At 43.6% G+C, this 27,062-nt stretch overlaps 1 protein-coding gene across 3 annotated transcripts in view; it reads right to left on the reverse strand.

The window, feature by feature from the left end:
- EYA3 (EYA transcriptional coactivator and phosphatase 3) overlaps nt 1–27,062 on the reverse strand; it is a 1,396,180-nt gene that overhangs the window by 1,042,276 nt on the left and 326,842 nt on the right. For all 3 annotated transcript variants that reach the window (XM_044060112.1, XM_044060111.1, XM_044060110.1), the window contains exon 4: nt 5,908–5,975. In XM_044060112.1, coding sequence (XP_043916047.1) covers nt 5,908–5,975 — 68 coding nt within the window. The remainder of the gene's footprint in view (nt 1–5,907; nt 5,976–27,062) is intronic.

Raw genomic sequence — 27,062 nt, forward strand, 5'->3', positions numbered from 1 at the left:
AAGAATAGGACAGGCCATTGTGGAAAAGTTCTGCCAAGTATTCCAGGATGTTAGCTATGTTTACCAGTGACACATTTTCTCCTTTTGCTGCACTTCAAATGAGATATCTTTTCCATTTTGCTAAATAAGTTTTCCTTGTTGAGGGTCTGCGAGCCTCCAAGATAATGTCTTTAACCCTTTGAGATAAATCTGGGTTATTTTGTCTTATGCGATGTTCCAGGCAGCTAGTTGCAACGTTTTCAAGTTTGGATACAGGGTTTTGAAGTTGTTCTGTGTTAGCAGTAAGGGAACTAGGGGCAGAGGCCATATTTGTTCCCGAGACATACTCCTCAGTAATGGGTACCAATGCTGCCTCGGCCAGTCTGGAGCTATCAGGATGATCCTTGGGCGGTCTTCTTTGATCTTCAATAGCACCTTGTGCATCAAAGGAAGAGGTGAGAATGCATATGCTGTCAGGTTTTCCCAACTGAAAGATAGGGAGTCCACCTTCCAAGCCCGAGGGTGGTATGTCCTTGTGCAGAATTTTTTCAATTGGTGGTTGTGTGGGGATGAATAAGTCTATTTCTGGTAGTCCCCATTTCCTTGTAATGGATTTGAAGATGTCTGGATGCAGCATCCATTCGTGGGCATCCGTGGTAGTTCTGCTTAGGATGTCTGCTAGTATATTTTCTTTTCCTGGTACAAATATTGCCTGGAGCTGAATGTTGAAGCTCAGGGCCACATTCCAGAGGTCCATTGCCATCCGGCATAGAGGGTATGAATGTGCGCCTCCCTGTTTGTTGATGTACCACATAATTGTGGTGTTGTCCGTCCTTATCAGCAATTGACCCTGTTGAAGAAACGGTCTGAATGTCTGAATTGCCACTTTTACTGCCAGCATCTCCTTTTGATTTATGTGTAGGTTCAGCTGGTCTTGAGTCCATAAGCCTTGTATGCACTTGTCCAGCATGTGTGCCCCCCAACCGAGGTCTGAGGCGTCCGTGGTGATAGTCTGGCTTGGTTGAGGTCTGTGGAAGGGCAGTCGTTTGTTCAATTGACAGGCCTGAGCCCACCATTGGAATTCTTGCTTCAGGCATGGAATTATTGGAATTTGGGTTTCTAGGCTGTGCTTGTGCTGAGACCATAAATTCCTTAGGTACCATTGCAACTTCCTCATATGTAGTCTGGCATGTGGAATCAATATTATGCAGGATGCCATGTAACCCAGGGCTTGCAGGACTTTCCTTGCTGTTAGCTGGTTCTGCGTTGTTAATGCCATGAAATAGAGAGGAAGGTGCTTCTGTTTTTCTGCTGTGAGGGATGCCATTTGATTTGATGTGTCCAGTTCTGCACCCAAGAAAGTTATCCTCTGGGATGGTGTCAGCCTTGACTTTTTTATACTGACTGTGTATCCCAGGGCTTGTAGCAGATGAATGACCTTTTTCAAATCTTTTGCTAATTTGTTTTTGTTGTCCGCTTGTAACAGGCAGTCATCCAGGTAAGGGTAAATTTGAATTCCCTGAAGCCTGCAATGAGCAATTACTGATGCCAGGCATTTCGTGAATACTCTGGGCGCAGTAGATAAGCCAAAGGGCAATGCTGAGAATTGATAATGCTCTGATCCTGCAAGAAATCTGAGGTATCTTCTGCAATTTTGTCTTATGGGGACGTGCAGGTATGCCTCCTTGAGATCTAGAGTTACCAGCCAAGACTCCTTGCCCAGCATGGGAAGAAGCTGCTGTAGGGTCAGCATCTTGAATTTTGGAACAATGAGATATGTGTTCAGAGCGGACAGGTCTAGAATAGGTCTCCATTGGTTTTCTTTTCTTGGCACCAGGAAAAGCCTGGAGTAAAATCCTTGCCCTTGTTCCATAGACGGTACCTTTTCTATAGCTCTCATCCTTATTAAGTTGTCTATTTGTTCTAGAGCGTTTGTCTTTTGATTTGGAGGTAGGTTTGGCATTCCTCTCTTCCTTGGTAGAGTATGGAAGTGAAACCTGTAACCTTTGTCTATTGTCTGTAAAATCCATTTGTCTCCTGTGATGTAATGCCAGTTTACTGAAAATAAGGCTAGCTTTCCGCCTAAGGGTGCATCTAGTTGTTCCCTGGTAGGCGGTCTCAGAGCCAAGTCACTGTGATTGTCCTGTGGAAGTGGTAGTGGCTGGATCTGTGGCAGTACTTCGCTGGTTGTTAGGCTGCCACTGACGCCCCCTGTAGACACCTCTGGATTGACCCCTGCCTCTTGGGCACCTATTCCTGCCTCTCTGTGCTCTGGTGGTGTCTGGAAAGGACCAATTCTTGGAAGGCCAGTTCCTACTAAACCTTGGAGGCTGGACCTGTAAGAAATCCTTGACTGTCTGGACAGATTTTGCTTTCTCTTCCACCTTCTTCAGCACCTGCTGTGCAGGAGAGCCAAACAAATTTCGCTTATCCATGGGAGCATCTAGGAGCTTTGATTTTACATGGTCTGGTAAGGACTGCTCTTTTAACCATGCATGCCTTCTGATCACTGTACCAGTCATAGCTGATCTAAAGGAAGCCTCCAGTGCATCATAGCCGCATTTTAAGGAATGATTACTGACCTGCTGAATGTTATGTACCATTTCCTGAAGAGACTTTTTGTCTAATGGTTCAGGCGAGGACAGTTTTTTAGTTAACTGGTCTAACAAATTCCTGATACTGAATCATGTGGAATTGACAGTTTAAGGCCCTAGCCGAAAGAGTAACAGAAGTATAAACTTTTTTACCCCATCTCTCTAAGGCCCTAGATTCCCTTTCAGAGGGGAGGGGGTTTTGGTAGAGGTAGCTGCTACAGCCTTGGGTCCCTGTGAAATAGTTTCAGGATCTGCAAAAGGAGCCTTATACAAATGATAATATGTGTCCGGAACCCTGTAGTACCTGTCGGGCTTAGCAGGGGCCGGAGGAAGTGAATCAGGGGCAGCACAAGCATCATTAAATGCATCATCCACAACAGTAAGCACTGGAGGAATGGCTAAAGGCCTATGTTGTGGCAAATGCAAAAAGGTCCTAAGCCTTTTCCTAGAGTCTGAAAAATCCTGGCCCTGCCATTAAAATTGTTCCCTCATAACATGCAAGGTTTCCCCAAAAGAAAATTCCTCAGGCGGAGAGGCAGAAGGAATGGAGTCTTCTGCATCAGAGTCCTCATAAGGAGAATAAGGGCCTTCTGGGGGGGGGGGGTTGTATTTTCTGAATCATCAGAAGAGTAATCTGAAGAAACTGGCTCAGGGGGCTCTGCTCTAGGCCTCTTCTCTGGAGGTGGGTGAGAGGCCCTGTCAGAGTGAGGTTGGGATCCCCTGATCAAAGAAATGAGATCCTCTGCTAGACTAAGCATTTGAGTACTAGAGCTAGGCCTGTGAGAGGGGGTCTTAGCAGGCACAGTCTTGGTTGATTTTGCTGCTTTAGCCCTGGCAAAAGCCTTAATCGACATGGATGCAGGGGGCCTAGCAGCTCCACGTGCAGGAGTGGATATATCTAAAGGGATAGTATCAGATAAATCCTGTGAACCTGTAAGAGCAGGTGGAATTTCAGTAGCAGATTCAGCCATGCTGGATGAGGCCTCGGTGGGAGGCAAGCTTTCGGCCGAAGGAAGAACCGAGGGCTCGGTTTCAGCCGAAACCGAGACACTGGCGGTTGACTTAACCACGGTTTCGGCCGAAACCGCGGACCGCGAGTTTTCCTTGCGCTTTTTAGCTAATTGAGAAGTCGGAGTTTCCGACGGCATGTTGTAAGCAAAAGCGGAGCCAAAAAACTCCTCAGCAAATTCCGACCGATGTCTAAGTGTCCGTCGGTTGAAAGATGCACAGGCTAGACAGGCTGCTACGTCGTGGTCTGGGCCTAGACAAGGTAGGCAGTAAGAGTGGAAATCTTTATGAGGTATTTGTTTCCCACAAGTTAAACAGTTATTCACTTTTTCTGACATTGGCTGAGGCAAGAAAGAGTCCCCAACGGGGTACTTAGCTTTTTAGAAGTCTTCGGTAGTAGCAATCTCTGGTTCTGACCGACCGGCACTTGCGAACAGCTTCTGCTTCGGGTGCCACGCGGCAAGAAAGACTGAGGAAAATGGTGTCGGCTGATGCCTTTATACCCGCAGAACTGCAGCTATGACGTCGGGTGAAGTGCGACATCAGCCGAGGCCAGACCCAGACTTTGGAATCCGGCCAACCGAAGGGCTGCCTGAGGCCAGGACAACCCATTTGTTAGGACTGCAGATGCATCCTTGAAGGACATCAGCAATGAGGATAGGTGTGATAAAGAAGAGAAAACACTAAATTCTAAAGGAAATTAGCCTTAAACAATAACAATTATGATAGAAAAAAATCACTACTTATCTTGAATTAGCTTGAACCAGCAGAGGACAATCTCGATGCTGCAAGCGGCAAACGAGATCTGGGTAGATACTGCTAAAGGGGTTAGCCTCGAGCCAGTAAGGTCTCCGAGCTTTAGAAGTGGCTGAGTCGGAGCCGAGATTGGCTCCGAACACAACCAGAAAGAAGGAAGGTGAGATGGACAACATAACCAATCATTTTCTGCTTGTACTGCGGTATCATTCTGGGTAGTGGTACGATGCTGCTCAGGGCTAGGGTCATACCCGCCTGGGCTACATAATGCAAGAGCTCCTCCATGTCTCTTTTCATGTAGTCCAGGGAGGTACATCTCAGGTCATTCACACCACATGTACAATGACAGAGTCATATTTGTACCTGTTGTTGAGGGACCCGAGTGCGTGCGTTATGTGGCGGATTCTGGCACCTGTCAGGCAGCTGACTGTTACTTTCTCCTTATTCAACCACTTGAGTGGGACATCAGTGTGCCTCACTAAGGAGTCACCTATGACTAGTGTGTTGGGCATGCTGTTTTGTTTTAGGGGCTTTGGTTGAGTGGCACACTGTTTAGGAGAGTTGTGTGTCTCATGATTAGTGTTGCGGTGGTCAGGTGCATTTCTGCCTTGGAGGTCTCTGCTGTTTGGGTAGACTTTTATTGAGAGTCTCTGTGAAGGTGGGTGTGTGGTTTGTGTTTTTATGTGAAGGCAGTGCTGGTGTGTGTTCTACAGGGCTATGGTGTTCCATGTGGCGTGGTGCAGGCTTGGGTGGAGAGTGAGTGGCTTCCAATTTGGATATATAAGTGCATCTCTCACAAGTCTGAGTGTTTGGAGGTAAGAGGAGAGGGTTGTCAGTGTACATGAGGCAGTTGCTACATTGCCTCAGGATGCCCAAGTTCACCAGGTTAATAGGAGAAAGCACAACAAACTGACCTTTAGACATGCCTGGAGGGGTGGGCATTAATAAATACTGGAGCTGTTTCCTTGTAGAATGTTTAGTGCTGGTAGAACTTTTGTGTGCTACAATAATTGCTACAAGAAGTCTGTTAAAGTGCTAAACTAATAAGCAGGAGAGGAGAGAACTAGCAGCTCTAAGGGAAAAACTGAAGAGCAGGCTTTGGCACTGCTCAGAAGCTTACAAACAGTCCTGGATACAGCAAAACTGTATCTGGACTACATTAGTTACAGGAAGGGTGGGAAACAAGCATACATGTGGACTTAAACTTTGACCCATAGTGAAGTCAGTCTCAAGGAAGCAGAAAAGGAATATGCAGCTTTAATCCCAATAAGATAGCTACACTGATTTACATGTCACATGGCACAGACAATTTGTAAAGAAATCCGGTGAAATTTAGACATCACGGAGATTAAACTGCAACTCTCTCCTCTGGCTGTTCTTAATAATTAAGCAACCTGACATAACAATGGCAATAGCCAAGTGTGACTAAGGTAAAGGCAGACATTCAGAGGCAGAGGGACACTGTTGTGAGAGGGGAAAAAGTACACACAATCAGAGCAAAACAAACTTTTCCCCAGATCACTTCTACAGCAAACTATAGGCCTACCCACGACTCATACTACATACTCACCTACTCCTGGGACGGTTAGGTTCAAGTTGAGATTTGAAGCTTCAGCTTTCGGAGCACTGGACTCTATGCTGCAGAGGGGAATGAAAAGTGAAAACAAAAAAACAACAATTAGTACAACAGCATAAATGTACTAATGCATGTTGAAAGTTCTTCCAAAATGTTCATCAGACAGAAGGGATTTAAATGGAAAGTTTTTACTACTACTCTCATGGGCTGACTCAAGCATGACAGTCATTCCCTTGATTAAAAGTTGCCAGTTGTATCAGTTTGTCTAGAACTCTCCAAACCATACAAACACATCTCTCTCTCACACACACACACACACACACACACACACACACACACACACACACACACACACACACACACACACACAATGTGAAGTTACAGAGTTCATACATACTATTTAAAGACCACCAAATGGTTTACACAGAAAAACAGAGGACACTAGAAGGCAGTTCAACACAGCACTTAATTTAGATTCTGATAATTCTTCATAGCCAGTGTTAAGGACACCATTCTAATGTATGCCTTCAAATCAGTGATACAACATGCAAAAATAATCCTTCAGAACATCACAAAAGAATCAGAAAATAAATGCTGCACACAACTTGGTGCCGAGAATTATACTTAAAGCAAAACACTATATTTTACCTTGTATGTTGTGTTTAATAACTGAGAAAGGACATTATGTACCCTTATGCATAATTTAGTGACTGTATGCTTTAATGTTGGTTAAGGACAGACTACAAAGCTTGGCCATTGTCTCTAGCATGTAAACTTAGATTCACTGTGCAGGTGCTCAGCGAGGGAGATTCTGTAATCAAACAGGGAATTTAGATCTCTAATTTCAGTAGGAATTCTGTTCACGATGCTGGGCCTAGTCAGTAGAAAGCACATTTTCCAATGACCATTTTAAAAAGTGATTTGTTCAACGCTGTGCTACCATTTTGTGACCTTCTTAATGATCCCCAATTGGTAACCTTTTCAATGGTGGACAGTAACCTTCTTTAGTATTCTGTAAATCAGAGCGCCAACAAGGTATGCTGTTCTACGTAACAAGGAGCCAATTTAAGGGGGTGGAGAAGGATACTGCATTATGTCTGGGAGCCAGCTAGGAGGGAAAACCTACAAATTTTGTTCAATAGTCTTGAGTATTGTAGACAGACTGAAATTTAAGTAACGGCAACCCATATTTTAGCTATGGAAAAATGGCATTTTTGGCCAGGGCAATTTGTGCAGAAGGAGAGGATAGATGGGATATTTTATAACACAGTTTTAGCTGTGAAAGAATCATATTAGTGATTTTAGTGTGCAGTACAGGAAAGTGACCAATCTAGTGCAAGTCCTAGGTATTTATATTCCGAAAAATAATGGAATAATACTGTTATGATTAGCAGTAATAATTAAAGGCATTAACTTTTGATGTGCTAGATAGAGCACTATCACTATTAACCTCACCATATGCCTTGTAAAATTTCTGGCTTCAAACTACTATCAATAAATTTCTTCAAACCACCATTAAAAAGCTCAGACTTCAAGAGATCCCCTCTCCCCCAACACAGTCAATTTTGAGGTAAAGACATCTAACTTATTCAAATATACTGCAGATTAATCACCTTAACAGCACTATACAGAGATGCAGGTATTCCTTTCAATGGCTGAGGAAGCTATTAAGACCAATCATCAAGGGCAATGCACAATTCTGTAATATGACAAAAGATGCAACATAATACAATCAAGATTTACTAAAAAATACTACAATCTACTACAACATGTATCATGAGCAGCATTCGTTCAGTTTAAATATCTTTTCTACAGATTCATAGGTTTGGTGAAAATATTCAAGACCTTTTGGCCATCGAAGAACTTGATGCCATGGGTTCCACACTGGAATTTTAGAGAGCTGAAGTAAACATCCAATTCCTCTGTGAAGCGACAACTTGATTAGTTTAACTAAAAGGAAGCATTTATGCCACATGCATTTAAATATTTGAAATGTAAAGCTGTCACATTTCACAGCATGTCTCAAAAATTAAATTCGCCAAGTGTTGTCCTGAGTTTAGGTCACCAAAGGGCCATTCTAAGTAAAAGGTTTCATATAGTAAAGTATTCTTAAATGCTCTGTATTTCAGGTACAAGACTCCTCTAAGGATATGATAAGGCATAGAGAACAAAAAGAGATGCTTGTTGCAGTAGTTGGCTATAGAATTGGTGTTTCAATCCTTGGATTTTTTTTTTTTTTTTTTTGAGAGCAATCTCTGTACCTTATCCAAGTGCAAATAGATTACAGACAAGAATATATTATTTCATAAGTGGTCTGGTAAAAGCGGTTTAAAAAGGGGGACAGTTTCTTCTCTGGCACAGCTGTTATCCCACAGACAATCAGGAGATAATAGTGGCTATGTGGATATCAAATTAAAGGTACTTATCTACAAGGACTTCAACATATTACATTGTTTTGTCAACTTTTACTTACTAGTTTATTGATGGGTGGCTTTTTTTCTTTTAATCAAATGCCAGATAGCTGCATCTTTTGACTACAGGAGGCACAGTTGTTGCATCTTTCAGCTTTTCCCGGTTAGGGGTCGCCACAGCGGAACTCCGGTCCGCTAATGATTGGCAGTAGATTTTTACGTGCTGAGTTGCCAACTCTGACGCACAACCTTCAACGAAGGTACGCCCATTCACGCATGTCTCCACACAGAAGACGCTCTAGCTGAGAATCGAACAGGACAACGTCTTACTGTGAGGCGACAAAGCTACCGCAGCAGGAGGCACAGTCAACACTAGAAATAAAGTGCTATCTGCAGACTCCCAATTTTGCAGTAATCTGCAAATATGCTGAGACAGACCATCAGTATTTACAACTGACAAAGATGATAAAAAGTAGCCCAAAGGACAGAATCTTGAAGATCTCTACTACTGACATGGGATGAGGTGGATAAAAATCCTACACAACAGCTAATTGTGAACACAAGTTATTTTGACTTCATTTACCTTTAGATCTCTCAGTTTATTTGCTATTCTTTCAAGGAGTACATATAGTAGAGAAAGTTTTAGCTTCAGTGTAAGCTGCATGAACAGATAGACATGACAGCCCTGGAGGTTTAACGCAAGAACTACTTCTCACAAAACTGTACTGGGTTATTCAAGTAGAACATTTCTTGGGCCTGTCCAAGTTCCATGATGACTTTCTCCATCACTTTCTGCATATGCTTGTTGGGCTGACATGTCTGTACTACCGGGGTGTGTGAACAGCCTCTCATGAGTTGGGCTCACACCATTCTATTTTCAAGTATCTATAACGTACCCACATTTTAATGCTCTATTAAGAATGTGTGTAAGGGGTATAATATGCTAATTTTGACTGCGCAGATTAGGCTTTCTGGCATCTCATCTGGTCTCACTGAACTGGTGTTTTTGACTTTGAGAGCAGAGGTAACTATTTTGTATGTGATTTTGGGAAGTGGCATGCTGCACTGAGAAAAAGTAAATGGGGTTCTACTCTGTGACCTGAAATCTGCTCCAAATTGGAATGCTAGTGAGTTAGACACATCTACTGGCTCTCTTACTATAACAGCATTTTGCTCTAGCACACTACCTTCTTGCTTCACCCTCCTCATTTTTCAGATGTAGTTACAGAAGGCCTTATTACTGTCACCCATTTGATGGGAAGTTTTACCTTTTGATTTTTGTAAGTTATTTTGTTCTTTTTGGATGGAGCTGACCTTCAGCTATGGCTTGACTGATTAAAGTTTTGAAAGTTTTGTATCTTTCCTTTCTTTAGGTTTAATCTGTCTGGCAATTCCATTTTTATTAGATACCCCATTACATTCATTGTGTGTGCGTTTTTTTATATACACACGTATATATGTATGTATACAGTATGTGAGTATGTATGTTTTTATAAAAAAAAAAAATATATATATATATATATATATATATATATATGCATACATACACACAAACATATATATATATATATATATATATATGTGTGTGTGTGTGTGTGTGTATACATACATACACACCTATGCATTTGTGCGTATATATATATATATATATATATATATATATATATATATATATATATATATATACATACATACACACACACACACACACACATATACACACACACATATACAAACACACACACACATATACAAACACACACAAAGTACAATTGTGTACACTTACCATAAATGTAGATGTTCGAGTGTATTCACTGTTGCAATCATCACATTTGAGTTATCTGATTGCAATAGCCCTCAGTCAGCCTGATTAATAAAGTCTTGGGTCCTGCGTTGGTTGCTGTCTCCTCTTCCATGACGTCAGGTAGTCAGGTGTATAAAAAATGCAGTAGACGTCATTACATCAGTTTTTCTTGCCCCAGATGTCAGGTGCCCCCCCTAATGGGAAGCAACTAAATCTATAAATATACAGGTTATACCTCCAACAAAAAAGCAAAGACACCAAAAAGCTTTTGAGCATAGTAAAGGAGAGTAGAGGTATAACCAAAAGAAGTCAGGGGGCTGGAGGGAGGGTAACCCGGACTGCAACAGTGAATACACTTGAACATCTACATTTATGGTAAGTGCACACAACTGTACTATGTTCTTTGTGTATCACTGTTGCAGTCATCATATTGGGTAGATTCCCAAAGCAAAGGAAGGGAGGAGGAATTTAGATAGCATTAGGACCAGTTATAAGGCCCTGCAAGACTGCTGTGGCAAAGCCAGCTCTGGATTTAGAGAAAATTGGCAGATGGTAATGCTTGGTAAAAGTATGTACAGAACTCCAGGTAGCAGCTTCTAGAATGTCCCTGGTAGGGATGCCTCTGAGAAAGGCTGTAGAGGTAGAGGCAGCCCTGGTTGAGTGGGGTCTGATCCCCTGGGAGATGGGTTTTACATGGTGCTTGTAGCAGAAATGAATGCAATGGCCTATCCATTTGGAAATGGTTTGCTTTGAAATAACCTTCCCCTCTGCCCCTGTAGCAAATGCCACCAGCAGTTGGTCAGATTTCCTTTGAGGTTTAGTCCTGCTCAAGTAGAATCTAAGCTGTCTGTGCACAACTAAGGAGTGCAGTATCCATTCCCCTTTGTTCTGTGGATTAGGAAAGAAGGTTGGCAAATGAATGGACTGATTAAGGGCCACACTGGATAGCACCTAGGGCATGGAGGAGGGACTGGTCCTGAAGGACACTCTGTCCACATGAAAGAGGATAAAAGGCTCCACTGCCATGAGGGCCTGTAACTCAGATACCCTTCTTGCTGAAATGATTGCTAAAAGGAAATCTGTTTTCCAAGAAAGTAATTTTAAGTCTGCAGTAGCAGCTCCGAAAGGAGGAAGAGTGAGTTTCTAAATTACAAAGTTAAGGTCCCAGGCTGGAGTTGGAGGTCACCTTGGTGGTCGTAGCTTTTTGGCCCCTCTGAGGAACTGCTTGAGCAGTGGATGAGAGAAGAGGGGAGGTTCTGTGTTATAATGAGCTGAAATGGCTGAGGAGTGAATCTTGATGGAGGAGAAAGACAGACCCTTGTGAAGCATCTCAGTTAAGTATTGTAAAATCTGAGGTAAACTGAGCAGTGCTGTGCTCATCCCCTGAGATTGGTTCCAGGCACAGAATATTTTCCATTTTTCAGCATAAGATTTTCTAGTACTAGGCCTCCTTGCCTCTAAAATGATATCCATCACTGGTTTACTGAGGGATGGTAAAGGAGAGATTAGGTAATTAGCCAGGCTGCTAGGGTCAGCGTTTGAAGCAGAGGGTGCAGAATCTGGTTTTCCTGCTGAGACAATAGGGTAGGACTCTGAGGCAGGTGCCATGGGGCCAACAGTGACACACTGCACAAGAGCGGGAACCAGTGTTGGCGTGGCCAGTCTGGTGCAATCAAAATCGTCCTTGGTTTGCCTTGTTTGATCTTTAGTAGTAATTTGGAGAGCAGAGGCAGAGGAAGAAAGGCATAAACTGATAGGTTTTTCCAGCTGAAGGACAGAGCATCCACTTTCCAAGCTTGTTTGTGGGGAGTCCTTGTACAATATTTGTCCAATTGATAGTTCTGGGAGGAGGCAAACAGGTCTACATCTAAGCTCCGCCATTTGCTTGTCAACATGTTGAAAATCCTTGGTTCCAGTTTCCACTTGTGTGGGTCTGAGGTTTCTGCTCATTTCGTCTGCCAGAGTATTTAGTTTTCCTGGCAGGAATTGAGCTTGTAGATGCACTTGGTAGCTCAGGGCTGTGTTCCACAATGCCATGGCTAGTCTGCAGAGAGGGTAAGAATGTGTACCCCCCTGCTTGTTTGTTTATGTACCACATAAAGTACAGTTTTGTACCTACCATAAATGTAGATGTTCGAGTGTATACACTGCTGCAGTCATTACACTTGGGTTATCCTGCCGTCAGGCGGCCAGTCGGCCTGAGTTCCAAAGTCTTGGTCTGGCGTCAGTTGTTGTCGCCTCCTCCCTGACGTCAGTGCGGCAGGGGTATATAAGATGCAGCCGACACCATTTTCTTCAGTTTTTCTTGCCCCAGATGTCAGATGCCTCTATATAGGTAGGTAATTCCAATTGCTAATAAAACATGCATAAGAAAAGCAAAAAAAACAACTTACAGCTACCAGCAAATACTCCCCATAGGTAGTAAGGGTAGAAGACTTAGGTACGTAACTGCCAGTAAGAGGGGAAGGAGGGAGGGTAACCTGGACTGCAGCAGTGTATACACTCGAACATCTACATTTATGTTAGGTACAAAACTGTACTATGTTCATCGTGTTACACTGCTGCAGTCATTATACTTGGGTAGAATCCCAAAGCTGAGATAGGGTGGCTGGTTCTATAAGGCATTAGGGGTGGCTATAAGGCCTTGCAGCACTGCAGTGGCAAAGCCAGCTCTGGATTTAGAGTATAGAGGCAGATGGTAATGCTTGGTGAAGGTATGTACAGAACTCCAAGTTGCTGCTTCCAAAATATCCTTGGTAGGTACTCCCCTGAGGTAGGCAGTTGAAGTGGCTGCCGCCCTGGTGGAGTGAGATCTAATGCTGCTAGGTACAAGTTTTCCATGGTATGTGTAGCAGAAATGTATACAATGTCCTATCCATTTTGAAATGGTCTGTTTTGAAATGGCTTTTCCCTGTGCTCCTGCAGCATATGCTACCAATAATTGCTCAGATTTTCTGAAAGCTTTGGTTTTGTCCAAGTAGAAGCGTAACTGCCTGTGAATGTCCAAAGAGTGCAGTAGTCTCTCCCCTTTATTCTGTGGTTTAGGATAAAAAGTTGGCAGGTGAACAAGTTTGGTTTAGAGCCACAATGGATACCACCCTTTGGCATAAACGTAGGGTTAGTTCTTAAAGACACCCCTGTCCTGGTGGAAAATGAGGAAAGGTTCCACTGCCATTAGTGCCTGTAATTCTGAAACTCTTCGTGCTGATGTTATTGCCAGGAGCAGAGCAGTTTTCCAAGAGATATACTTTAATTCTGCTGTCTTAGCTGGCTCAAAAGGAGGTAAATTTAGTTTTTCCAAAACAAAGTTGAGGTCCCAAGTTAGAGTAGGTGCTCTACGGGGCGGTCTTATGTTTTTAGCCCCTCTGAAGTACTGTTTTAACAGAGGATTAGAGAAAATTGGTGGATCCGTGTTGTAATGAGCCGAGATGGCAGAGGCGTGGATCTTGATGGATGAGAAGGAGAGGCCTTTGTCAAGCATCTCAGTTAAGTATTATAGAATCTGAGGAATGTTTGGGACAAGAGGGTCAAGGCTGTGAGCTTGGTTCCAGGCACAGAATCTCTTCCATTTATCCGAGTAGGCTTTCCTGGTACTAGGCCTTCTGGCCTCCAGAATGACATCCATAACAGCTTTGGAGAGAGGCATTGCTTGCTTGACTAAGGAATCTTCCATGCAGCTAGGTTTAAGGTCTTTAGCTGGCTGTGTAGTATTTGATTATTGTGCTGAGTCAGCAGATGGGGAAAATCCAGGGTGGTTCTTGTGCTAAGCTTCTTAAGATTGGGTACCAGTGCTGGCGTGGCCAGTCTGGTGCAATCAGGATCATCTTTGGCTCTTCTTGCCTGGCTTTTATGAGTACCTTTGGCAGGAGAGGTAGTGGTGGGAAAGCGTATACTTGTAGGTCCTCCCAGCTGGATGAGAGGGCATCCACTTTCCATGCTTGTGGATGGTAACTCCTTGTGCAGAATTTTTGTAGCAGGCGGTTTATTGGGGATGCAAACAGATCTATGTCCGGGCTCCACCATTTCTGTATTATTCTGAATATTTGTGGATTCAATTCCCATTCGTGGGAATCCATGATGTTTCTGCTTAAGTCATCTGCCAGTGTGTTTCTCTATCCTGGCAGGAATTGTGCTTGCAGATGAACTTGAAGGTTTATAGCTGTGTTCCACAAGGTCATGGCTTGTCTGCATAGGGGGTAGGAGTGAGTGCCCCCTTGCTTGTTTATGTACCACATAACTGTGGTGTTGTCTGTCTTTATCAGTAGTTGTCCTGGATGCAGCAGGTCCTTGAAAGCTATAAGTGCATTTTGTACAGCTAGCATCTCTTTTTGATTGATGTGAAGATGCCTTTGTTCTGCAGGCCTCATGCCCTGAATACATTTGCCTGCCATGTGTGCTCCCCAGGCGTAATCCGATGCATCTGTTGTCAGTGTTTGCCTGGCTGTGGGCTGTGTAAAAAGCTGTCCCTTGTTGAGGTGACAAGCTTGAGCCCACCACTGACACTCCTGTTGAAGGCAAGGGATTAGTGGTATAACTGTTTCCAAACATTGACAGTGTTGAGACCATACATTCTTTAGGTACCATTGTAGTTTCCTCATACGCAGTTTGGCATATGGAATTAGTAGTATGCAGGATGCCATGTAACCCAAGGCCTGCAGAATTTTTCTTGCAGGGAGCTGGGTCTTTGTTTCCATCAACTGAAAGTATTGAGTCAGTTGTCCTTGCTTGTCTGTCGTGAGATAAGCCATCTGGGCCGTTGTGTTCAAGCTGGCACCCAAGAATATAATCTCTTGTGAGGGCACTACTTTTGATTTCTTTTCGTTTACTGTGTACCCCAGGCAACGTAACTTTTTTAAAAACGCCAGATGCTTTAGAAGAATGTCCTTGCTCTTTCCTTGAATCAGGCAGTCGTCCAGGTATGGATATATTTGAACTCCTTTCTGTCTGCAAAATGCAATTACTGGTGCCAGGCACTTTGTGAAGACCCTGGTCGCAGTAGAAAAGCCAAAGGGCAGTGCAGAGAATTGGTAGTGCATTGAACCAGCTATGAATCTGAGGTATCTCCTGCAGTTTTGTCTGATAGGGACATGCAGGTATGCCTCCTTGAGGTCCAAAGTCACGAGCCAAGCTTTCTTGCCCAGCATGGGAAGAAGCTGCTGTAATGTCAACATTTTGAATTTCAGAACATCCAGGTAAGTGTTTAGAGATGAAAGATCCAGAATGGGCCTCCAGGCTTTGTCCTTTCTGGGTACCAGAAAGAGTCTTGAGTAAAATCCTTGTCCTTGCTCCTGTGATGGTACCTTTTGAATAGCTCTCATATCCATGAGCGCTGTAATTTGTTTTTGAGCCTCTGCCCATTGATTTGGTGGCAGATTTGGCATTCCTTTTAACCTTGGCAGAGTGTGAAAGTGAAATCTGTAACCTTGAAATACAATGTTGAGAACCCATTTGTCCTTGGTGATCATTTGCCAATTGTGGTAGAAGAGTGCCAGTTTTCCTCCCAAGAGGGCTGCCAAGAAGGATTTGTTTGGAAGCTGTAGTGGGAAGTCACTGGAGCTGTTTTTATATGGTTGGGGCCTGTCTTCTCCTTTTTGGCCTGATGCAACCCATTGTCGAGGCCTATAAGGACCTTGTGTGTGACCTCTACCTCTTGGACGTCTGTATCTTCCCCTTTGAGGTCTGTCTGTAATTGGAAAGGACCAATTCTTAGTTGGCCAGTTTCTGCTAAATCTAGGAGGCTGAACCTGTAAGAAATCCTTCACCGTTTGTATAGATTTTGCCTTCTCCTCCATTTTCTTTAATACCTCTTCTGCCTTAACTCCAAATAACACATCCTGCTGCAAAGGTGCATCCAATAATTTTGCTTTAACATGATCTGGTAGCGTATGTTCTTTTAACCAAGCATGTCTTCTAATGACAGAGCCTGTAACTGCTGCTCTGCAGGAGGCCTCTAGAGAATCAAAACCACATTGCAAAGTATGCCTTCCCACTTGTTCAGCTGCATGCAATAAATCCTGCATTTCTTTAAAATTAGGAGGATCTGATTCTGGAAGCATTTTCTGTTTTAACCGAGACAGTAAAAATTGCTGATATTTTAGCATGTGAAACTGGCAATTTAAAGCTCTCATTGCTAAAGTTGCAGATGTATATACTTTCTTTCTCCATCTGTCTAATGTTCTGGAATCTCTATCAGAGGGAACTGGATTCTTGGCTGATGAGGCATTAACTCCTTTGGGTCCCTGAGAAATAGTTTCAGGGTCAGCTACAGGGCTTTTATACAGAAATTTATGTGAGTCAGGGACTCTGTAGTATCTTGTCAGGTTTAACAGGGGCTGGAGGCAAGGAATCAGGATTTAAGCTGGATTCAGTATACACATCATCCACAATATCTAACACTGGCAGAATAGCAAGGGGTTTGTGTTGAGGTAGTAAAAGGAAGTCTCTGAGCCTTTTCTTGATTTCTGAGTAATCCTGGCCTTCCCAGTGGAAATGCTCCCTCATGGTATGTAGGGTTTCCCCAAAGGAGTAGTCCTCAGGTGGTGAGGCTGATGGAATTGATTCCTCAGCATCAGAATCCTCATAAGGGGGTAAAGAGTATCTTGGGTCTGAGGATGAATCAGAGATGGACACCTGGTCGGATGAGTCAAAGTCTGCATCCTGTCTAGGCCTTTTATCAGGAGGGGGATGGGACCCCCTGATCAGAGTGATTAGGTCTTTGGCCATTTTGAGCATTTGTTTCTTAGGCATGGAGGCCTGTCCTGGAGAATGCTGTATTTGTTTCTTTGATTTTAAAGGAGGCTTAGACTTAGCTGAGGGTTTAATGCTTAACTGAGTAGGTCTGAAGACACCCTCTGAAGCTGTGTGTTGCTCAGCTACTCCGGATCCCTCTGAAAGGATAGTCTCGGTAGGCTGAATAACTTGTGCGTCCGAAGGCCCAGCCATCTCCACGTGGGAGTCAGAGGCGGTCTGTGGTTCTACAGAAGCGGTCGTCCGGAGCTGCGAAGGTGCCTCGCTGAAAACCGGCGACTGGCCTAGAAGAGGCTTCGTCGTCAGTCTTAGGCCTCTGATGCCTATCCTTGTCTTTGCACTTTTTGTATATTCCGGTCGTCGGAAGTTCCGACTGCATGGAATAATTGAATTTTTTACCAAAATAATGTCGGGCAAAATCAAACCGACGTTTAACAGTGCGCTTGTTAAACCTAGCACAAAACCGACAACCAGTGACGTCGTGGTCTGGGCCTAGGCATGGGATACAATAGGAATGGAAATCCTTATGAGGTATTTGCTTCCCACAAGAAATACAGTTGTTAACTTTTACTGACATCGGACTGAGGCAAGAAAAAGTTTCCCCAACGGGGTACTTAGCTTTGTAGAGGACTTCGTTTCTGGATTCGGAATGAAAATCTCAGGAGACGGCCGACCGGCACTTGCGAACTGCTTTGGCTTCGGGCACCTCGTGGCAAGAAAGACTGAAAAAAATGGCATCGGCTGCATCTTATATACACCTGTCGCACTGACGTCAGGGAGGAAGCGACAGCAACAGACGCCGGACCAAGACTTTGGAACTCAGGCCGACTGTGGAACCGCCTGACGGCAGGATAACCCAAGTGTAATGACTGCAGCAGTGTAACACGATGAACATCAGTGGTGTTGTCCGTCTTTATCATTAATTAATTGTCCCGGAAGAATGTGGTCCTTGAAGGCTGACAGAGCATTCTGTACAGCTAATATTTCTTTTTTATTGATACGCAGGTGCATTCGACTTGGGTTCCATTTGCCCTGAATGCACTTCCCTGTCAGGTGAGCCCCCCATGCATAGTCTGATGCGTCTGTTAGGATTTGGGCAGCAGGGAGTAGTGTGAATGGTAGTCCCTTGTTTTGGTGGCAGGCCTCTGCCCACCAAAGAAACTCCAGGCGTAGGCAAGGTACGATATGAATCATTGCTTCTAGATCCTGAGAATGTTGACACCATAGACTTTTTAGATACCACTGTAGTTTCCTCATATGCAGTCTTGCATATGGAATTAGAAGAATGCAAGAGGTCATGAACCCCAAGGCTTGTAGTATTTGCCTTGCAGATAGCAGGGTTTTTGTGGCCACTTGTTTGAAGTAGGTTGTCAAATGAATTTGTTTCTCTGGCATGAGGAAAGCCATCTGGGAAGTTGTATTCAAGCTTGCTCCCAGGAATATTATTTGACGACGGGGTACCAGGTGTGATTTCTTTTCATTTATGGTGTACCCCAGACAAGTTAGCACCCTTTGTACAAAGGCCAGATGATTCAAAAGTATGTCCTGGCTTTCTGCCTGAATTAGACAATCGTCCAGGTATAGGTATATTTGAATATTTCTTTGCCTGCAAAATGCAATGACTGGAGCTAGGCACTTTGTGAATACCCTGGGCGCAGTAGATAAACCAAAGGGCAGTGCAGAGAACTGAGAGTGCGTGTAGCCAGCTTTGAAGTGTAGGTATCTTTTGCAAGATTCCCTGATTGGGATGTGCAGGTATGCGTCCTTTAAATCTAGTGTTGCCAACCAGGCGTCTTTGCCTAGCATAGGGAGCAGCTGGTGAAGAGTCAGCATCTTGAATTTTGGAATCACCAAAAAGGTGTTTAGAGTAGACAGGTCCAGAACAGCATGCCATGTACTGTCTTTCCTGGGTACCAGGAAAAGTCTCTAGTAGAAACCTTGTCCCTTTTCCTCTTCTGGTACCAAATGAATAGCCCCCCATGCTTAAGAGAGAAAGTACTTGCTTTTGGGCCACTGATTTGGGAGTAGATCTGGCCATCCGCTTGGTGTTGGTAACTTGTGAAAGTGAAATCTGTATCCCTGGGACACTATATTTAAAACCCATTTGTCCTGGGTAATGAGTTCAGTTTTTTTGCATGTAGAGCAATCTTTCCCCCCAAAGGGGCAGTCAGTTGAGAAGTGCTTGGAAGTTTTAAAAATAAGTCATTGAGACAGTTTACCATAGGGGGGAGTTTTATTACTCCCCGATTTAGAAGTGGAGGGCCCCCCCTACTGCTTAGTCCTGTGCGTACCTTGGGACTGAAGCCTGGGAGCTCTGATGGGTCTGGGTTTGGACTGACGGTCTGGAAGAGGCAGGAAAGTACCAATTCTTGGAAGGCCAATGCCTACTAAACCTTGGGGGTTGTATTTGTAAAAAATCTTTAACCGTTTGCATAGATTTAGCTTTTTTCTCCATCTTTTTAAGAACTTCTTCTGCCTTGTTGCCAAACAGGCAGTCCTGGTTTAAGGGAGCATCCAGTAACTTTGCTTTAACATTATCTGGCAAGGATTGCTCCTTAAGCCAAACATGCCTTCTAAGTACACACCCAGTTACAGCAGCCCTGCAAGATGCCTCTAGTGAATCAAAACCACATTGCAAAGTACGTTTTCCAATTTGTTCAGCTGAATGCAGTAAATCCTGTAAATCCTTATTTTCAGCACAATCGGGAATCAACATAATTTTCGGTTTAAGCAATCCAATAATATGCTGCTGATACTTTAACATATGAAACTGGCAGTTTAAGGTCCTAATGGCCAATGTTGCAGAAGTGTATACCTTCTTACTTTTGGCAGTAGTAGCTTTAATGCCCTTGGGTCACTGTGAAATGGTCTGAGGATCCGCAGTAGGATTTTTAAAAAGGAACATGTGAGAGTCAGGGACCCTGTAATATCAATCAGGTTTCCTGGGAGCAGAAGGTAAAGAGTCAGGGGCCAAGCTAGATTCTGAAAAGGCATCAACAGCAACAATGTCTAGTACAGGAGGGTATGGCTAAAGGCCTGTGCTGGGGCAGTAGTAAGAAATCCCTAAGCCTCTTTTTAGAATCGGAGAAATCCTGACTTTCCCAACAAAAATGCTCCCTGGGAGTATGCAAGGTTTCATCAAAAGAGAAATCCTCCTAGGTAGATGAGGGTAAATCCTGGTCATCAGAGGAAACAGAAAATTCAGAATCCTGGTCAGAAGTATCATAAGCAAACTCAGTCCTAGGTCTCTTACAGGGGGAAGGTTGGCTTCCCCCGATTAAAGTAATAAGGTCTTCAAGCAATTCTTATTTGTTTTTTTAGGCATAGAGGCCTGACTATGCTGTCTGGGCGTCAGTTTCCTAGGCATGGTTTAAGTTTTAAGCCTTGAAGAAAATGGCATCTGTTTAATATGCAAGTTAGTAAGCTTGAATACACCCTCAGAAGCCGGTGCCTGCACAGCGGCTCCGGACCCATCCAAGGTAGAGACATCCGCAGGTTCCACAGTTGAAGCATCTCGCGGCATACCGGACAACGAATGGGTCTCAGTAGAGGCCTGCGAATCTGAAGAAGCGGTTATCAGGGGCTGCGAAAGTGCCTCACTGGGTACCGGTGAACTGGCAACTGGCTTAGGAGAAGCGGTGGCAGCTTTGGACCTTGGCGGCCGGTCTGTCTTTATCTTTGCGTTTTTTCAGAATGTTGGTAGTCGGATGGCTTACCGAAGACGTATCAGGATAACTGAACAGAGCACCAAAATATTTAGAAGCGAAAATATACAGACGATGGATAGTTCGTGGTTTAAATAAGGCACAAAACCGACAGTGAGGTACATCGTGGTCAGAGCCTAGGCAATGAATACAGTACAAATTAAATTCTTTATGAGGTATTTGCTTTCAACAAGTAATGCAATTATTTACTTTTACTGACATCGGTTTAGAGCAAGAAAAAGTTTCCCCAACGGGGTACTTAACTTTTAGTTGAAGACTTCAGTTCTGAAACTCGAAAGCGAAAAGTTCAGGAGATGGCCGACTGGCACTTGCGAACTGCTTCTGCTTCAGGCACCGCACAGCAAGACAAACTGATGTAATGACATCGGCTGCATGTTTTATACCCCTGACGACCTGATGTCATGGAAGAAGGGACAGCAACTGACGCAGGACCCAAGACTTTGTTAATCAGGCCGTCTGAGGGCTACTGCAAGCAGATAACCCAAATGTGATGACTGCAACAGTGAAACACAAAGAACATCACCACATTTACTTACGTATGTTTGCGCACACACACACTTGCTGCGGAGGGTAAATTTACCCATGCAAGGTGATTACAACAGGGTGTGGGGGCTTGGGTTCCTAATACAGTTTCAGCCGACTAACACAAGGTGATTACTAAGGGCACCATAAGTAGCATTTGAAAAAATTGTAGCAAATTTAAAGATTTTATTAGGCTTGGTTTCTTGTAAATGAGGAAGGTTATAGCACTGTAATTTTAGTAAGAAAAGGGATTAGGCGACATTGACTTTAGCAGAGTTGGCAGGGATATTTATTAGGATGACATTCAATAAGTTTTTTCCATTTGTTGGCACTGTCACAATTTATTCCATAACTGTATTTATGGAGTCTAGTAGTTTTTGCACCAGACTACTTTCTTTGGCATAGTTTTCCCAGTCAATGGAGAGAGATACTTTTCTAGTTGAGGATCTAAAGTATTTTCTATTAACAGGGAGAGTTATAACTTTATCAAAGAAGTGGCTATGCTCTTCTGGAGACGTATTTAATGTATCCTGGAGACAAGAGTACATCATGCCCACAATCTGCTTTTATATCTCTATTTCTGAAAGACTGGGTTACAAAACTAGATACACCACCCCTTTGCTCTTTAGGTCAGATGGAGTGGAAAGAGGTGCAATCAGGGTATGTGATGCTTATCAACGTACTTCAGAACCCTTCACTGGCTGCTGTGCCAGTATGCCCAGCTCCGATTCACTGTCATCATACAAGTACTTCATTTACTTTTATTTGCTGACTGGACAGTGTCCAGCTAGGAAGATCCTATTTTCACTGGAGATAAGAGAAAAAGAGCTCCAGAAAATGTAGCTGTGTAGTAGCTATTCTTTCAAAAGACTTAGCTTTTTTCCAGCTGTGTTATTCAACTAAAAAAAATAAGAAATAAAAGTCTGCAACAAAACAGATGTATTTTTACTGTAACCATTAATCTATGAAACAACTCTCCTTCGATGGGTTCTTGGTTGGGTTCATCTTCTCCAGTCATTAAGTATTAATCACCCCAAAAACACATTGGAAAAGCTTTTGCTAGGGATGTGCATGCTACTGTTCAGAAGCAAAAATGTGAAACAGTGGAAATGACACACAAGCTTCATCCCCTTGCCATTAACAAGGATCGGATGGATACATTTCTAACAAGCAGCATGCAAGTATATACTTGCTTGACTTAAAGGGAACTCCAAATGCAAAGGCTGGGGAAATGGACACACATCCAAGGGGGGATGGGGGCAATTCTGACCAATAAAGAAAGGTCCTGATATAGAGCAATGGATGATGTACCTATTATATCTAGCATCAAGGACCTTCCTTAATGGCTCCTTCATTAGGTTGAATCTCAAGCAGGAACCCCCAGAGTGGTAGGAACCATGGGAGTACACAACTACAGACATCAGAAAGCAAGGTCTGGAAGTAATGCTTTCCCAAATGAAGCCCAGCTCTTACAGTCAAGATCAAAACAGACTGCTGCATGTTCGTGACAGACAGCTATTCCTGAAGCATGCACCAAATGAAGCCTGAGGCCTCTCATCTGGTGAAGCGGGCTAAAACGGAAGCATATGCATGTGATTAGCCACCTGATGGGAAAGACCACTGCAGTGGTAAAATAGGCAAACTGTCTACTTTTTTTTGGAGGTTCCCCATTATCTGCCAGGCAGCAAGCTCCTACCATGCCCACTTAATACCAAACAAGAGAGTGAAAGTCACAGCATGGCCATCATCTGTCATCCAGTCAGTCAAGTATTTTCCATCTGCTAGCCCACACTTCCCCCTGGTGCCTAATTTGTACTTTCACAGGTGCAAAGGCCCAATCATGCCTTCGCCTGTGTGAGTGCAACTTCCCACTTGTGCTCACTAAAGGCTGCTACATGGATATGTATGATTCAGCACAGCCAGGAGCACATTTGTGGTCCATACTCTACATGTTTTGCAGCACTGCCCCCCCCCCCCCATACTGCGGCTGGCAAATCTGTTTCTCTCTCATCTGGAGTGGCAAGCCGACATTTGTTACTCACTCCCACTCTCCATTACTGGAGCCACACTGCCAGAGTCTTGAGTCAATCCAAGGAAACCTAGGTCAATGGTAGTGTTTTTTTAATCACTCAGTTCAATGCTGTCCATACTAAAAGTGTTTGCTTGTCAACTGTAAGACCTGTAAACCAAGGACCAGACAAACAACTGGTTCCACACTCCTGTCTTCTTCAATACTCATGCCTGACTGTCACAGATCATCTCACACAATCAATCCACCCCTTTGACAGATACCCTCGTTTCCTCTTGGCTTTTTCTGGTCTATCCCAAATCATCATTGCATTAGATGGCACAGTGGTGCAGTGGTTGCGTTGTCGCCTCACAGCAAGAGGTTCTCCGGTTTGATTCTTGGCTAGGGTTCTTTCTGTGTGGAGTCTGCATGCCCTCCCTGAGTTTATGTGGGTTTCCTCTGGGTGCTCCGGTTTCCTCCCACATTACAAAATTATGCCTCAGGAGGGTTTCTCCCTGGGCCTCCACTGAAAACTGGCTTTGTTCCAAGTCGGACTTTCCCAGTAAAAAGATGTAAAATAAAATAAAATCTTCACCAGATTGTCTTCTGCTTTTCTCCACATGTGCCCAAACCACCATAATCTGTTCTCTTTAGCTTTTCTGCAATTAGTGCTAGTTTAGCTTCTGTTCTTATGTCTTCATTTAATAGTCTGTCCCACAGGTGTGCGTCCTACCACCCATCTCAGGCACTTCACCTCTAGCTTCCTTATTTGCTCTGTCTTTACAGCCCAGGTTTCTGTACCACACAGTAGTACTGGTTATTCCACTATGTACAAATGGAGGATTTAAAAAAAACATCATACTTGGTTTCTGCCCATGCACTAAAACCTAGGGCTTGGTCATACTGTTTTCAGGGACAAACTTTTAAAGGAACGCCATATACAGCTCCCTGCTCATGAGGACCCGAAGCACTAAGATTTTACAATCAGAGGTGATGGCCACCAGTAAAACAGTATTTTCCACAAAACTAACTATACTGACACAGAATAATCAAACTGCAGATTAGTAGAGCTGCCAAAAAAGAAATACAAATCTTGCATAGGACAGGGACTCAAACGAGCAAGGTACAGCACTTCTTCAAGAAGCAGACTAATCACAATCCTGCCCTCCATAAGAACATAATAATACAGAGAGAGGACTATCTCATGTACTTTGGACAGAGCATAACCAATGCTTAAATTGTACTTATTTGCTCTCAAATCAAGACCTGTTTATTTGGAAATGTAAGCCTGTAGAGTGAAAGGACTGCTGAACAAAACACCTTTGAGACACAAACAACCAACAAAGCAGTGAAAGTCAAGGGAATCTACATCAGACACCAGGCCCTGAGATGGAGTTGGATGTTACTCCAAGTAAGGAAGTCATCCCAAGCTTTGATCAACAGTCTCATGTACTGCTAAAGAATAAAGCATGAAATCATGCTCTTCTCAGCCAAGAGATGTAAAGTTTTAATTTCTTCCTTGAATTTTAGGATGACACATGGAATCAGTACAAAGTAAACATGGAAAACTGAACCTGCTCAAAGCTACTTCTGCCCCTTCCCTGCTAAACTGGGCAGAACGGGGGAATACTACATTTCCTTAAATGGAGAACAGGCCAGGCCCTGAACTACTCCACTTCCAGAAGACACTGACAACAGCTCCAGTAAATATAACTAGGGAATGGTTCTCAGAATCTTCTTGCTCGTTCTCTTTCAAAATGGACTGCATGAGGACATGCCTTTAAAGCAGCTTTGTCTCAAAGATCATTAGCATTAGAAGACTACTTTCAGCAACACTTCGTATATGTGAAGCATTACTATGGGGAGGGGAACAACATGCCCTGCACTGTGTGAGGGCCTCCAGGTAATGCACATTACAAAGCTACATTGGAAACTGCTTGCAGCAACTACTAACATGCTTTTGTATAACTAGAAAAGACAAATGCACACTGTATTCAGCATAAGTGGTATGACAGTAAGCATAAGTGGTATAACAGTAAAACCTTCTTAAAAACAACATTTGTAAGCACCTACTTATCTGTGCAAAGTGCAGAGTTCCCTTACAATATTTTTTTCATAAAAACTGCTAATCTATGAAAGATGGAAAAAAAAAAAAAAAAAAAACACTGACCAGATTCTGCAAATGTGCAGTTGCACAAAACAGGCCATTGCCTTGTGACCTATAGCAACATGTGGAAAAGCTTTCATTCAAATTATGGTGATTTTCCAAACAAAAGCAATTGGAAAACCAATATCAACCACCATCCAGAAAGTACAATTGTGTTCACTTACCATAAATGTAGACATTCGAGTGTACTCACTGTTGCAGTCATCACACTTGGGTTATCTGCCTGCAGGTAGCCCTCAGTCGGCCCGACTACCAGAGTCTTGGGATTTCCACGTTGGATGCTGTCGCCTTTTCCATGACGTCAGGTCGTCAGGGGTATAAAACATGCAGCCGACATCGCAACAACAGTTTTTCTTGCCCCAGAAGTCAGGAGCCCCCAAAATAGGAAGCAATTACATGGTGTGGAACACCTCCAGTAAAAAGTAAATACCACTGCAATAAGATATGGTCAAAAAAGAGGATGGGTAGAAACTATAGAAATGTGAGGGAGCAAAAGGGAGGGTAACCAGGACTGCAACAGTGAATACACACGAACATCTACATTTATGGTAAGTGTACACAACTGTACTATGTTCTTCGTGTTTCACTGTTGCAGTCATCACACTTGGGTTGATTCCCAAAGCTGAGGAAGGGTGGAGGCAGTCAAGAAGTATTAGGGCTGGCTAGCAGGCCTTGTAAGACTGCTGTGGCAAATCCAGCTCTGGATTTAGAAAAGATAGGTAAGTGGTAATGCTTGGTGAAGGTGTGTACAGAACTCTAGGTTGCAGCTTCCAGGATGTCCCTGGTAGGGACTCCCCTGAAAAATGCTGTAGAAGTTGAGGTAGCCCTAGTGGAATGAGTTCTGATCCCCTGTGGGGTAGGTTTTCCATGGTGTTTGTAGCAGAAATGGATGCAGTGTGCTATCCATTTGGAAATGGTTTGCTTTGAAATGGCTTTGCCCTCTGCCCCTGTAGCAAAACTGACTAGCAGCTGGTCCAATTTTCTGAAAGGTTTAGTCCTGTCAAGGTAGAACCTGAGTTGTCTGTGCACGTTCAAGGAGTTCAGGATCCTATCCCCTTTATTCGGATTAGGGAACAAGGTTGGTAAATTGATGGATTGGTTTAAAGCCACACTGGATACCACCTTGGGCATAAATTATGGGTTAGTCCTGAGGGAAACCTTGTCCGCATGGAAGATAATGAAGGGTTCCACAGCCATAAGGGCCTGTAACACAGACACTCTTCTTGCTGAAGTGATGGCTAGAAGTAAGGCTGTTTTCCAAGAGAGGAGTTTTAATTCTGCTGAAGCTGCAGGCTCAAAAGGGGGAAGCGTGATCTTCTCCAATACAAAGTTAAGGTTCCAGGTAGGAGTGGGAGCTCTCCTTGAGGGTCTTAAATTGTTAGCTCCGCCCAGGAACTGTTTGATCAGAGGGTGAGAGAAGAGGAGTGGTTCAGTATTGCAATGAGCTAAGATGGCAGAGGCATGAATCTTAATAGATGAGAAGGATAGGCCTTTGTGGAGCAGCTCTGCTAGATAATCTAGGATTTGAAGTAAGGAGGGCATGGTTGTCGCCTTTGCTTGAGACTTGCTCCAAGAACAGTATGTTTTACACTTTCTTGAATAGGATTTCCTAGTACTAGGCCTCCTGGCCTCAAGGATGACATCCAGCACCTGTTTGCTGAGGGTTGTGCTGGTGATGTATTCAGTGAATAAGCCAGACTGCCAGGTTCAGGGTTTGCAACTGAGGATGTAAAATCTGTCCCTCCTGCTGGGACAGCAGAGAGGG

Source organism: Protopterus annectens, chromosome 1.part2, assembly GCF_019279795.1.
Source record: "Protopterus annectens isolate FY-2018-M chromosome 1.part2, PAN1.0, whole genome shotgun sequence".
Lineage (NCBI taxonomy): Eukaryota > Metazoa > Chordata > Ceratodontiformes > Protopteridae > Protopterus > Protopterus annectens.